The 14,554-nt window shown below is 42.8% G+C and overlaps 1 protein-coding gene across 1 annotated transcript in view; it reads left to right on the plus strand.

The window, feature by feature from the left end:
- The window catches only part of LOC126092246 (probable ATP-dependent RNA helicase DDX27), a 94,997-nt gene that overhangs the window by 60,719 nt on the left and 19,724 nt on the right, over positions 1–14,554 (plus strand). The window contains exons 6-9 of the mRNA XM_049907755.1: positions 666–749; positions 838–965; positions 1,052–1,249; positions 1,325–1,469. Coding sequence (XP_049763712.1) covers positions 666–749; positions 838–965; positions 1,052–1,249; positions 1,325–1,469 — 555 coding nt within the window. The remainder of the gene's footprint in view (positions 1–665; positions 750–837; positions 966–1,051; positions 1,250–1,324; positions 1,470–14,554) is intronic.

Consider the following 14,554-nt stretch of genomic DNA (forward strand, 5'->3'; position numbering starts at 1 on the left):
CACAGGATAGAGTAGCATGGAGAGCTGCATCAAACCAGTCTCAGGACTGAAGACCACAACAACAACATAAATTTAAATGTCACAGAATATTTACTGAAGGTATTTGGTTGCAGAATAGCCTTGTGAAGAAATGAAACACATAATGTAAACAGGTTTAGACAAGAAGAGAATTGAACCTATTCAAATGTGATACTACAGAAGAATGCTGAAGATTACATGGATAGATCGAATAACTAATTAGTAGGTGCTCAATTGAATTGGTCAGAAAGGAAATTTATGTCCAATCTGGACTAAAAGAACGATTTGGCTGCCAGGACACATCCTGAGCCATCAAGAAATTGTCAGTTTGGTACTTGAGGGAAGTGTGTGTGGCATAAAAATTGTAGAGGGAGGACAAGGTTAAATACTATAAACAGGCTCAAAAGGATTTAGATTGCAGTTGTTATGCGGAGATGAAAAAAGCCTTGCACAGGGTAGACTATCATGGAGTGCTATATCAAACCGGTCTTCGAACTGAAGATAACAATAGCATCAGCTTTTTCTTTCCACTTTGAATTGTTATAATAATATTTCCCTCTGCTTTCCTGCAAAAAATTTATAATGCAGCACAATCTTCCATGATTAATCTTCACAGCAGTGTACAAAATATTTACATTTATTGGCAGGTATATCAAGTAACGAAGCAGCTGGCACAGTTCACTACAGTAGATGTTGGATTATCTGTTGGTGGTCTTGACTTGAAAATACAGGTAACAAATCTGTGTCATCAACTTATTGTTATTTTTTAGCATTTTCCATTGTCCTCATATTTGTAAAAACATAGCATTATTTTTGTAGGAGAATGTTTTGAGAAAAAATCCAGATATTGTAATTGCTACCCCTGGACGTCTTATCGATCATTTGAAGAATACACCATCATTTAGCTTGGACAGTATTGAAGTCTTGATTCTTGATGAAGCAGATCGGTAAGTTAATACAGTAGATTTTATGTTTTGATACATCTGTAATTAATTTGTGTTCCTTAGATACAGTATGATATTACTCTTCACAGAATGCTGGATGAAAATTTTGCAGAACAGATGAAGGAGATAATACAGCAGTGTGCTAGGACAAGACAAACATTGCTGTTCTCTGCTACAATGACAGAGGAAGTCAAAGATCTGGCTGCTGTCTCTCTTAACAAGCCAGTTAAGATATTTGTTGATAGTAATCAAAATGTAGCTTTTAATCTACGCCAAGAATTTGTAAGGTAGTATTTTTTTAGTGATCTCATTGTTTTACATTGATGGGTTTTATCCTACTCTAAACCTTGCATTTTATGCAGGATAAGAAAAGAACGGGAAGGAGATCGTGAAGCGATTTTGGCAGCTCTTGTGTGTCGTACCTTCAGAGACCATGTCATAGTATTTGTTCAGACAAAAAAGCAAGCACACCGTCTGCACATTCTCCTTGGTCTTTTGGGTATTAAGGTGTGTGACGTAACTTCTACAGTATTTTTTTCTGTGGTTCTCATACATATTGTGCATTTTGTGAAAATTCGCAGGAGCAGGTTGTGAAGCATGAACTTTATGTATTAGGATTTGCAATAGTGATTTGCAAATGATTACAGTGCTAAAATTATTTTAAAGGATTGCTGTTGTTCCCCCCTCCCCTTTGAAATCCCTGCCCTCTTTAGCACCCCAATATCCCAACATACTAGAACAGTCAAAACACGTCTATTTCGAAGTTTGACTGTCATTCATTGGGCCCAGTAAAATGGTGAAATGTTTCTTTCTCTTTATTTTTGAGTACACGATTAGTGACTGTTTTCAAAAAGCAGCCAACACTGAAAACACCAAATTTGAATTTTTATTATTGACTTAGTTTAAAATCTCTTGTTTTCATGATAATTTAATATCATACTTTCACTAATGTTACCTTGTGCTCTGTGGACATCAGTATGAATGTTGACCTTTTTACAAATGTCTTACATTATTAAACAGTGTTGTGAATTGAAGAGCAGCAGCTGTGGAGCATCTTGAAATTCCTCTTCTTAGGGTCTTTGGCTGGCATGGCAGGCATAATAATGTCCAGTTCATGACCTGCACTGGGCGAATTTCCTTCCACCGTTGCAGTTCATCACTCAACATAAGAATAAAAGGGGCAAAACACACACAGCAGGATTACTTCTTGTTGTTGTTGTGGTCTTCAGTCCTGAGACTGGTTTGATGCAGCTCTCCATGCTACTCTATCCTGTGCAAGCTTCTTCATCTCCCAGTATCTACTGCAACCTACATCCTTCTGAATCTGCTTAGTGTATTCATCTCTTGGTCTCCCTCTACGATTTTTACCCTCCACACTGCCCTCCAATGCTAAATTTGTGATCCCTTGATGCCTCAAAACATGTCCTACCAACCGATCCCTTCTTCTAGTCAAGTTGTGCCACAAACTTCTCTTCTCCCCAATCCTATTCAATACCTCCTCATTAGTTACGTGATCTACCCACCTTATCTTCAGCATTCTTCTGTAGCACCACATTTCGAAAGCTTCTATTCTCTTCTTGTCCAAACTAGTTATCGTCCATGTTTCACTTCCATACATGGCTACACTCCATACAAATACTTTCAGAAACGACTTCCTGACACTTAAATCTATGCTCGATGTTAACAAATTCCTCTTCTTGAGAAACGCTTTCCTTGCCATTGCCAGTCTACATTTTATATCCTCTCTACTTCGACCATCATCGGTTATTTTACTCCCTAAATAGCAAAACTCCTTTACTACTTTAAGTGTCTCATTTCCTAATCTAATTCCCTCAGCATCACACGACTTAATTTGACTACATTCCATTATCCTCGTTTTGCTTTTGTTGATGTTCATCTTATATCCTCCTTTCAAGACACTGTCCATTCCGTTCAACTGCTCTTCCAAGTCCTTTGCTGTCTCTGACAGAATTACAATGTCATCGGCGAACCTCAAAGTTTTTACTTCTTCTCCATGAATTTTAATACCTACTCCGAATTTTTCTTTTGTTTCCTTTACTGCTTACAGATTGAATAACATCGGGGAGAGGCTACAGCCCTGTCTTACTCCTTTCCCAACCACTGCTTCCCTTTCATGCCCCTCGACTCTTATAACTGCCATCTGGTTTCTGTACAAACTGTAAATAGCCTTTCGCTCCCTGTATTTTACCCCTGCCACCTTCAGAATTTGAAAGAGAGTATTCCAGTTAACATTGTCAAAAGCTGTCTCTAAGTCTACAAATGCTAGAAACGTAGGTTTGCCTTTCCTTAATCTTTCTTCTAAGATAAGTCGTAAGGTCAGTATTGCCTCACGTGTTCCAACATTTCTACGGAATCCAAACTGATCTTCCCCGAGGTCGGCTTCTACCAGTTTTTCCATTCGTCTGTAAAGAATTCGCGTTAGTATTTTGCAGCTGTGACTTATTAAACTGATAGTTCGGTAATTTTCACATCTGTCAACACCTGCTTTCTTTGGGATTGGAATTATTATATTCTTCTTGAAGTCTGAGGGTATTTCGCCTGTCTCATACATCGTGCTCACCAGATGGTAGAGTTTTGTCATGACTGGCTCTCCCGAGGCCATCAGTAGTTCAAATGGAATGTTGTCTACTCCCGGGGCCTTGTTTCGACTAAGTTCTTTCAGTGCTCTGTCAAACTCTTCACGCAGTATCTTATCTCCCATTTCGTCTTCATCTACATCCTCTTCCATTTCCATAATATTGTCCTCAAGTACATTGCCCTTGTATAAACCCTCTATATACTCCTTCCACCTTTCTGCCTTCCCTTCTTTGCTTAGAACTGGGTTGCCATCTGAGCTCTTGATATTCATACACGTGGTTCTCTTCTCTCCAGAGGTCTCTTTAATTTTCCTGTAGGCAGTATCTATCTTACCCCTAGTGAGACAAGCCTCTACATCCTTACATTTGTCCTCTAGCCATCCCTGCTTAGCCATTTTGCACTTCCTGTCGATATCATTTTTGAGACGTTTGTATTCCTTTTTGCCTGCTTCATTTACTGCATTTTTATATTTTCTCCTTTCATCAATTAAATTCAATATTTCTTCTGTTACCCAAGGATTTCTATTAGCCCTCGTCTTTTTACCTACTTGATCCTCTGCTGCCTTCACTACTTCATCCCTCAGAGCTACCCATTCTTCTTCTACTGTATTTCTTTCCCCCATTCCTGTCAATTGTTCCCTTATGCTCTCCCTGAAACTCTCTACAACCTCTGGTTCTTTCAGTTTATCCAGGTCCCATCTCCTTAAATTCCCACCCTTTTGCAGTTTCTTCAGTTTCAATCTGCAGTTCATAACCAATAGATTGTGGTCAGAATCCACATCTGCCCCAGGAAATGTCTTACAATTTAAAACCTGGTTCCTAAATCTCTGTCTTACCATTATATAATCTATCTGATACCTTTTAGTATCTCCAGGATTCTTCCAGGTATACAACCTTCTTTTATGATTCTTGAACCAAGTGTTGGCTATGATTAAGTTATGCTCTGTGCAAAATTCTACAAGGCGGCTTCCTCTTTCATTCCTTCCCCCCAATCCATATTCACCTACTATGTTTCCTTCTCTCCCTTTTCCTACTGATGAATTCCAGTCACCCATGACCATTAAATTTTCGTCTCCCTTCACTACCTGAATAATTTCTTTTATCTCGTCATACATTTCATCTATTTCTTCATCATCTGCAGAGGTAGTTGGCATATAAACTTGTACTACTGTAGTAGGCATGGGCTTTGTGTCTATCTTGGCCACAATAATGCGTTCACTATGCTGTTTGTAGTAGCTAACCCGCACTCCTATTTTTTTATTCATTATTAAACCTACTCCTGCATTACCCCTATTTGATTTTGTATTTATAACCCTGTAATCACCTGACCAAAAGTCTTGTTCCTCCTGCCACCGAACTTCACTAATTCCCACTATATCTAACTTTAACCTATCCATTTCCCTTTTTAAATTTTCTAACCTACCTGCCCGATTAAGGGATCTGACATTCCACGCTCCGATCCGTAGAACGCCAGTTTTCTTTCTCCTGATAACGACGTCCTCCTGAGTAGTCCCCACCCGGAGATCCGAATGGGGGACTATTTTACCTCCGGAATATTTTACCCAAGAGGATGCCATAATCATTTAATCATACAGTAGAGCTGCATGTCCTCGGGAAAAATTACGGCTGTAGTTTCCCCTTGCTTTCAGCCGTTCGCAGTACCAGCACAGCAAGGCCGTTTTGGTTAATGTTACAAGGCCAGATCAGTCAATCATCCAGACTGTTGCCCCTGCAACTACTGAAAAGGCTGCTGCCCCTCTTCAGGAACCACATGTTTGTCTGGCCTCTCAACAGATACCCCTCCGTTGTGGTTGCACCTACGGTACGGCCATCTGTATCGCTGAGGCACGCAAGCCTCCCCACCAACGGCAAGGTCCATGGTTCATGGGGGGGATTACTTCTCATGTGAATTCCAGAATATCACTTTACAAAGTTAATACTGAATTTACATTTTCCTAAGATTACTTCTTAGGAAAATGTAAATTCAGTATTAACTTTGTAAAGTGATATTCTGGAATTCACATGACAACGAAATATACATATTCATTCTTATGCTACTTCTGGTTCTGACCTGTTGATACAAGGGTCATATGTGTGTCATTGACCCATGTCAAAGCCAATCTCAAGCTACATCCACCCAGTATATGCTGCTCCTGTCCTGTGACAGATATATTCCATCACTTAAGAGCCACGGTCATCTGCAAGAGCATCTGGGTCATATGCTAACTCCACCGCAACTTCTGTGCATTCTTTTATTTGTGTGTTGTAATAAACCACCTATACACTCAAATAAATGACCACAGCCAAACTGTGTCCATAGAAAAGACATCATCCTTCCCTCCTTGCCCTGCATAGCTCTGTGCTCGTTCCAACCATATACTGTGCTTAATGCACTCAAGTCACATTCACAAGGAGTGAAGCTGATATCCTCATCTGACGATCCAAAATTTAAGTTTCCCTTATTTGATTAAGCCAAATTCCAGGATTATTGCTTTAAAATGGACATGAGTGATTTCTTTCCCCGTCCTTGTCTAATCCGACCCTTTATTTTACCTCTCAAGGCCTCACCACTAATGGAAGCATTATCTTCCTTCCTCTCTTATTCCTCACCATTTCTGTCTGGTCCTTGCACATGTCTGTAAGACTATGACTCCTCTTTTACACTGTTCTCATAGCAGTTTCCCTCTGATGTCTCACACTCCTTACCAATCCCTGTGACCTATTCCTCCGTGTGCAGTTTATCTGCGCCAGGATGAACTTTCTCTGGTACTATATTCCTGTCCCCTTCACTTGCCATCCCTAACAGGACCCAAGACACAACATATCTGGAAATAACACAAACTCATATCAAGGATATTTCTCATTCCATAGTTAATATTATTGTGTATGCAGTTGCATAGCAACAGCAGTCTCTTGACCTGCTAGGCTGTTATTTCACTTCTTTGAAAAACAGTGTTGAAGTAATCCCTCTGCCACCAAAAGCAGTACAGGTTGTAGTATGCATCAGGGAAGAAGTTTCAATTTTTTTGTTTGGACTAGTTTGGCATTTTAAAGCAATAATCCTGGAATTTGGCTTAATCAAGTTAGGGAAACCCCAGGAAACTTAAATTTTGGATGGTCAGATGAGGATATCAGCCTCACTCCTTCTGAATGTGAGTTGAGTGCATTAACCACAGGTTTGTGACTTGTACATTTAGCCATCGCGAGAGCGTTACAAATTTCATTGAAAGTTTGAAGTGGGACACACTTGCAGATAGACGACATGCTAAATGGTAGGGGCTGCTCACTAAATTCTGAAATCCGATCTTCGCCGAGGATGTAGAACATATATTATTACCACCAACTTTCAAATCATGCAATGATGACCATTCAAAGATAAGGGAAATTAGAGCTCGTACTGAGGCGTTCAGACAGTCGTTTTTCCCTTGTGCAATCTGCGAGTGGAATGGGGGGGGGGGGGGGGGGGAGATATGACTTTGGCGCAAATTGTGCCCTCAGCCACACACTGCTTGATGGCTAGTGGAGTATATATGTAGATGTGGATTAGCTCTGACAGTTGTTGTTATCATGGCAGCTGGCTTAATATGTAGCACAGAAATTAGCTACCATTACATAAGAAAGGTGTAACCTTGTTTAAACTGCACATATCCCCCATTTTGTGAGATGAGGGTATTCTCTACATTTTTCCTGACACCGCCTCAAGACAGCCAAATAAAAATATAGATAGCATATAATAGCCCCCTTGGAGGAGTTACAAACAATGTATGGACAATTCTCAGGTGCAAGAGTGATTTTTGTATTACACTTTGCTTTGTACGAATAAGAGAAGTGTGTTATGGGAGTGCATTATGAACAGTTCATAGACTTTGAATGAAGCATATTGTTTTGGTTTCAAGTAGTTGGTTTATTATAATATCAAATTGCCAAGCATACAGGAAGAGAGTAAGCTGGATGGAAAGAGTGAGTAATGAAAGAGTATTGGAAAGGGTTGGTGAGAGAAGATGTCTGCTGAAGGTTGTAAGAGAAAGGAAAAAGAACTGATTGGGGCATTCATTGAGAAGGGAGTGCTTACAGGCAAATGCTTTGGAAGGATTGGTTTGTGGGAGAAGACTGAGAGGAAGAAGGAGATACAAGATGATAGATGGCATAAAGGGAATAGGAAATTATGCAGACCTGAAGAGGATGGCAGAAGACCAGACAGCCAGGAGAACTACCATGTGAAAACCTGCCTTTTGGCAGAAATTGATGATGATACAGGAAGAGCCTCCAGCACTGTCATGTCGTTGTGACATTATTGGTTAAGTGAAGACCAAACACAGATCATACTGTGACAACAGTCAGTGATGACCCGTAAATGGAATAATAAGAGTAGAATCAATGGTTAATAGTGAAATACAGTGAAAGTTCACTAGATGTCTACAGTCAGTATCCAGTCCTATCTTCCACAGTCTTATTGCTACTATTGTTGACACTGAATCATGAACACCAATCACTCCATGGGGGGCGTGAATACTGACAGGAGCAAGCTAGTTGACATCAGGTTATCTTCCTCTATGACCTGGCGTGTACGTCAACATGTGAAACAGACATCCAGAGGTGCACATTCATCTGTACCTTGCTGAGGAATACCCAGAAGAGCTGTACAATTTCCAGTTGCCTTTGGTTGGAGATCCCTCTTGGCACATGAGGATCTCTCAAAAACTTACTGTAAAATATGAGATAAAAAGTTGCTACATATACCCATTCAGCGTTACAGAATAATGTGTCAGACTAATGTTCACAAAATACAAAATATCTTTTGTGTTTCTTGTCATACTTATAACACCAGTAAAAATAATATCAGTAGAGGCTGCAGAACCATGCTCAGCTTACATAAGTTGAGAGAACCAGACAAATATGGACTAGAGATGTGGAAATAAAATGACAGTAGACCTCATCTAAAGGAAGATATTTGTCCCTGACAGGATTTTTACTTGCGATATATTTATCCTGCTAAAAACATTTTTTTTTATTTTTTTATTTTTAATTTAAATCATGAATTGTGTGTCACTTTCAGATACAACACTCTTTTGTCTCATATTTAAAGTAACTGTTTCCATTCTCTGTATTCAGTTGGTCTTTAGTTCTGATGGTACTTGCTTAGCTGTGGAAACCAGTCAACCTTGTTATTGATTTCTGCAGTCAAGACAATTCTGATGAAAACATTTGTGAACATTAAATCCCATGCTTCATAGACAATGTTTGGTTTCAAGAAATCAGATGTCACATACAGTTACACGTTGGATGCTCCAATCAGCTTTAATTATGACTCAAATTTCTATTCATCATAATATTTTATGATAATTATAATTTTGTGCGTGTACAAATTTGAAGAAAACACAACATAGATAGTAACTGAACTGAGAACTACATAACATTTGTATTTTTTCAGGAGTTAGTCACATTTTTGACTGAAAAAATTCACTTGTTATTTTCACTTTAACTTCTAATGTATGTAATCATCACTATAAATGATATCACAGCTCTCTGACAGCTGAGTATTGTGTTCCTGTTGAGTGACTGCTAGCTTTTTTTAGCAGTCATGCTTCACAGAAGGAGTATATTTTAGGAGGGATGTGAGATCTGCTATCTTTTCTGGGCAGATGGGCCGAATACTTAGTATAGGAAAGCTGTGTTTATGTTCACAAATTCTGGTTGGCTACCTATTGTAGATTTCTTCAGATTCACCATAAGGAATTAAAAACCTTCACAAATACTTCAAATACTGCAAATAAACAGTACCGTACCACCCCGCACTGGAAAACTGAATCACATCCTTCGCCAGGGCTTAGATTACCTATCATCATGCCCTGAATTGAGGGACACCCTACCTGAGACACTTCACTTACCTCCTAAAGTTGTGTTCCAACACCCACCCAACCTCCACAACATCCTAGTCCATCATTATGCCACTCACAGTCCCAACCCTTTGCCACAAGGATCATATCCTTGTGAAAGACACAGGTGCTAAACCTGCCCAATCCACCCATCCAGCACTTCCTATTCCAGTCTTGTCACAAGTTTATCCTATCCCATAGGGGCCAGGCCACCTGTGAATTCAGTGGCTGCTTCATTACCCAAGCCACCTGGATTCTTCCCTCCACCACCAGCTTTTCTAAACTGTGCAAATGGGATTTATCCTTACAACGCATTCTCTACTCCCATAATTATCCCGGTGTCAACCTACAGTAACATACTGTCCCAACAGTTTCCACCTCCTCTATCCCCATTCTTATCTCTCACCCTGTTTATTTGCAGCTGTCTGCCAATGCATCCACCCACCTTTCTTCACTCCTCTCCATTTTTGCTCCATTTGTCCTCACATCCCTGCCCCCTAACCTCCTGATTCTGCGCCTGTCGGAATTCTAGTCTGTGCACACTCCACCAGACAGTGTTCGTTTCTCTCCCCATCAGTACATAATCCCTTCCCCTTCCCAACCCCCTCCAGATTGCTGCTTGTATTCCACATGATGTTGCATTCTGGCACAAGATACTGGAATGACGTGTGTGTGTGTGTGTGTGTGTGTGTGTGTGTGTGTGTGTGTGTGTGTGGTGTTCCTGCTTATGTGTGTGAATGCTGTGTCTCTCTTTTACTGATGAAGGCTGTGGTTGAAAGCTGTATGTAAGTATCTTTTAATTGTGCTTGTCTGCAACTTGAGGTGTCTTCTTTATGGTAAGTAGCAATCTGTCTTTTCCTACATTGTTGATATTACTACCTGGAGTCTCCATTGTTTGAAAATTGTAGCTAGTAACTTTGATCTCTCAAAGCTGTAATGAAATATTAAGTTGCCATAGAAAGTATTGCCACCTACTGGTGCAAGAATTAATTAATAGAGTTAAACATTTTTGGATACTGAAAATATAAATGTTTGTGAAAGTTTCATAATCACAAGTAGAAAAATTGTAAAATTGGAGTTAGTTGGTTTGGCTTCTGAGTGGCACAGCTAGTAGTGCATAATGTAGCCACATTTAAAATAACAGGCTGGTGGATTTGTGTGAATGTGTGTGAGGACAGGAGATTGAACAGAAAGACGGACAGTAGGATAGAAACCCTGTGTAAAAGAGAGGTTTGAAAATGATATTTTGTCATACTGTTTTCCTCAAAATTTTTAGTTAATGAACAGATTGTTATAATTTCAAGTTTAACACATATATTTCAGAACGACACAACACATATAAGTCACAGAGTAAGTTGACAAGCAAGACATGTACACGTTAGCATTCGAAAGAGCACTGAGTCCCAGTCTAGCGGCCACTGCTCGGCTGGCCGCTTAGGTGGCGCAGTTGCTGCATGGCTGGCAGACAGCGCCGCACATAGAGGACGCGCGTAATTGCGCGGCGGCGCTTTGAATGATCGGCAAGTCACAACACTTTTCCCCCCTTTGAAATTGTTGCACTGGTCTTGATGGAGGTGTCCTGGAGATGGCTAACGTCCATAGGCGTTGTTTGACTCGCCGTAAAGTCTCGAGGAGGAGGCTTCCCGTACGGACGGAAGTGTACCTGATGATAACGGGTCGAGATGACAGGAGATGTAGGGGTCGAATCTGCTGGGGCCCCAAGCACCAATCTGCCCGTTGCGGCAAGTCCAGTTGATATGACAGGAGATATGGGCGATGTGTCGGTGTCCGTTGGAGGAGGAGGCGAGTAGATTTGCTCTGACAGAGGATGGTCATCCGGTTCCTGCATGGGCACGTCTCCATGTTCCGTCAGTTCTTGTGCTGGCATCGCGATGACGGTGAGAGGGCTGCGTTGTGAGTATTGAGAGATTCAAAGATCCCGAGCATCAGGTAGAGCCAAAGGTGGTGTAGCGGCATTCAGAACAGGCGTTGCTGGCACACAAGGCCGAAGCTGGTCTGAAAGACGCACTGCAACACCCGTGTCCGTCTGGATTTCATACAGGCGTCTGCCATGGTGTCTTAAGATGCGGCCCGGGCTCCATTTTGGCCGCCTGCCTTATCCCTGTACCCAGACGAGGTCATCGGCGGTGAACCGGCCAAGTGAAGGCACCCGCGGCCGTGAGGTGGAAGGCCGCAGAAGATGAAGTAGCGTGCGAGGCTGTCGGCCATGTAAGAGCTCAGCCGGGCTGTGGTCGCCCATGGGGGTGAAACGGTAAGACGCCAGAAACTGGAGAAGCGCATCATCAGCAGCAGAAGAAGTCAGAAGTTTCCGCATCTGAGCCTTAAATGTGTGGACCAGTCGTTCAGCCTCCCCGTTGGATTGTGGATGGAACGGCGGGGCTGTGACATGCATAACGCCATGACGAGCACAAAAATCCGCAAATTCGGAAGAGGCAAATTGCGGACCATTATCAGTAACAAGAGTAGAGGGGAGGCCTTCCAAAGGAAAAATGCGGGCGAGAGCACTGGTGGTTGCCGCAGTGGTAGGCGACGTGCAACGGACAATGAAAGGAAAGTTAGAGTAGGCGTCAATTACGAGGAACCAATAAGTACCTAAAAAGGGTCACGCAAAATCAGCATAAATGCGCTCCCAGGGCTTCTCAGGCGAAGGCCACGGTGACAAAGATGACTTCGGGGCCGCGGCCTGTGACGCACAAGGGCCGCAGGCAGCGACCATGTGTGCTATTTCAGAGTCGATGCCAGGCCAGTACACATGACGGCGTGCCAGAGAATATGTGCGAGACACACCTCAGTGCCCTTGGTGAAGGAGGTGCAAGACCGAAGCACGCAAAGACGCAGGTACCACAACACGCGGCGAAGCATTGTCAGTGGAGAGGAGGATAACACCATCCCTAGCCGTGAGGCGGTAGCGCAAAGCGTAGTAGTTCTGCAACGGATCAGAAGTCTTAGCGGACGGGCGATCTGGCCAACCCTTCTGAAACGTAAAACCCGGGAGACGGTAGGGTCAGAATCCGTAGCAGCCGCCAGCCGGTCCCCAGTGATGGGGAACCCGTTCACAACCCGCTGCTCGGCAACATCCAGGTGGAAACACAAAAGTTCGTCCCTATCGAATGCCTGATCAGGACCCATGGGAAGGCGAGACAGAGCATCAGCATTTACATGTTGAGCCGTTGGCCGGAAATGAATCTCATAATTGAAACGAAACAAGTAAAGAGCCCAACGCTGGAGGCGGTGTGCAGCCTTGTCGGGAAGTGACGTTGATGGATGAAACAAGGAAACAAGTGGTTTGTGATCCGTAACAAGATGAAATTTGGAGCCATAGAGAAAAACACCAAATTTAGGAGGAGCATAAATAATGGCCAAAGCTTCTTTCTCAATTTGAGAATAATTTTGTTGGGCATCCGTAGCGTTTTGGAGGCATAAGCAATGGGTTGTTCCGAACCGGCAGAAAAATGGTGCGCAAGGACTGCACCGACCCCGTATTGAGAGGCGTCTGTGGCAAGAACAAGATGTTGGCTAGGTCGATAAGTAGCCAGGCACGGGGCCTGTTTCAGCATAGTCTTCAATTTCTGGAAAGCTGCCTCGCATGACGCGGACCAGTGAAAAGGCACATTTTTATGCAACAGGCGATGCAACGGCTAAGCCACCGAAGCCGCAGACGGTAAAAACTTGTGATAGTATGCTATTTTCCCCAAGAAGGCCTGCAGTTCCTTAACAGATGTAGGGCGAGGAAGGGCATCGATTGCAGCGACAGTTTGCTGAAGCGGTCGAATACCATCCCGAGAGAGTTGAAACCCCAAGTACGTGATAGATGCCTGAAAAAATTGTGATTTCTGAAGATTACACTTAAGACCAGCAGTCTGTAAGACATGAAAAAGTGTGCGGAGATTTTGAAGATGTTCTTCAGTGGTGGAGCCTGTGACAACAATGTCGTCCATGTAATTGATACACCCGGGGACAGGGAGCAATAATTGTTCCAAGAATCGCTGAAAGAGAGCAGGGGCGCTAGCAACCCCGAATGGCAAGCGTTGGTATTGATAGAGGCCGAAAGGCGTTTTAAGGACCAGAAACTGCCGGTAAGCAGTGTCGAGAGGAAGTTGATGATAAGCTTCTGACAGGTCAATTTTAGAAAAATACTGGCCTCCAGCAAATTTAGTGAACAGTTCTTCAGGACGGGGCATAGGGTAAGTGTCGATGAGGCATTGAGCATTTACAGTGGCTTTGAAATCGCCACAGAGACGAATATCACCATTTGGCTTAGCAACGACAACGACAGGAGAGGACCACTCACTGGAAGTGACAGGAAGCAAGACCCCTGAAGTAGTGAGACGATACAACTCCCGTTTTACCCAATCACGAAGGGCCACAGGAATGGGCCGAGCCCGAAAAAACTTAGGCCGAGCAGTGGGTTTGAGTGTGATATGAGCTTCAAAGTCGTTTGCACGGCCTAACCCAGGAGAAAAAAGGGACGAAAATGTCGTCGACAAGGAATCCAGTTGAGCATAAGGAATAGCATCAGAGACAATATTGACAGAGTCATCTATGGAGAACCCAAAAACGCAAAAGGCATCGAAACCAAAAAGATTTTCTGCGTTGCTCTGGTCGACCACAAATATGGGAACAGTGCGAGCGACGGATTTGTAAGATACCTCAGCAATAAACTGTCCCAAGAGAGAAATCTTCTGTTTATTGCACGTCCGTAATTGCCGAGTGACAGGTGACAGGAGTGGAGAACCCAACTGACGATACGTCTGAGAATTAATTATAGTGGCAGCAGAACCAGTATCCACTTGCATGTGAACATCTCGACCAAGGATTTGGACAGTGAGGAATAACTTCCCTGAAAGGGAAGAAGTGCAATTGACAGACAACACAGAATCAGAATCAGCGTCATGTTCATGAACATCATGTATGCGGTCGGATTTGCAAACGGAAGACAATCCTCGTGTGAATGTTTCGTAAAACACTGCATACATGAAGGAAGTTGCCAGGGGTTTTGCTGCAGTTTCTTAGCGGGTTGTTTACGGCTAGGCTGAGGCTGCGTGGGAGCGCACTGTGGCCACGTCGGCCGGCGGGGACGCGCCGCATGCGTCGTCAA

The sequence above is a fragment of the Schistocerca cancellata genome, chromosome 7 (genome assembly GCF_023864275.1).
Source record: "Schistocerca cancellata isolate TAMUIC-IGC-003103 chromosome 7, iqSchCanc2.1, whole genome shotgun sequence".
In the NCBI taxonomy this organism is placed as follows: domain Eukaryota; kingdom Metazoa; phylum Arthropoda; class Insecta; order Orthoptera; family Acrididae; genus Schistocerca; species Schistocerca cancellata.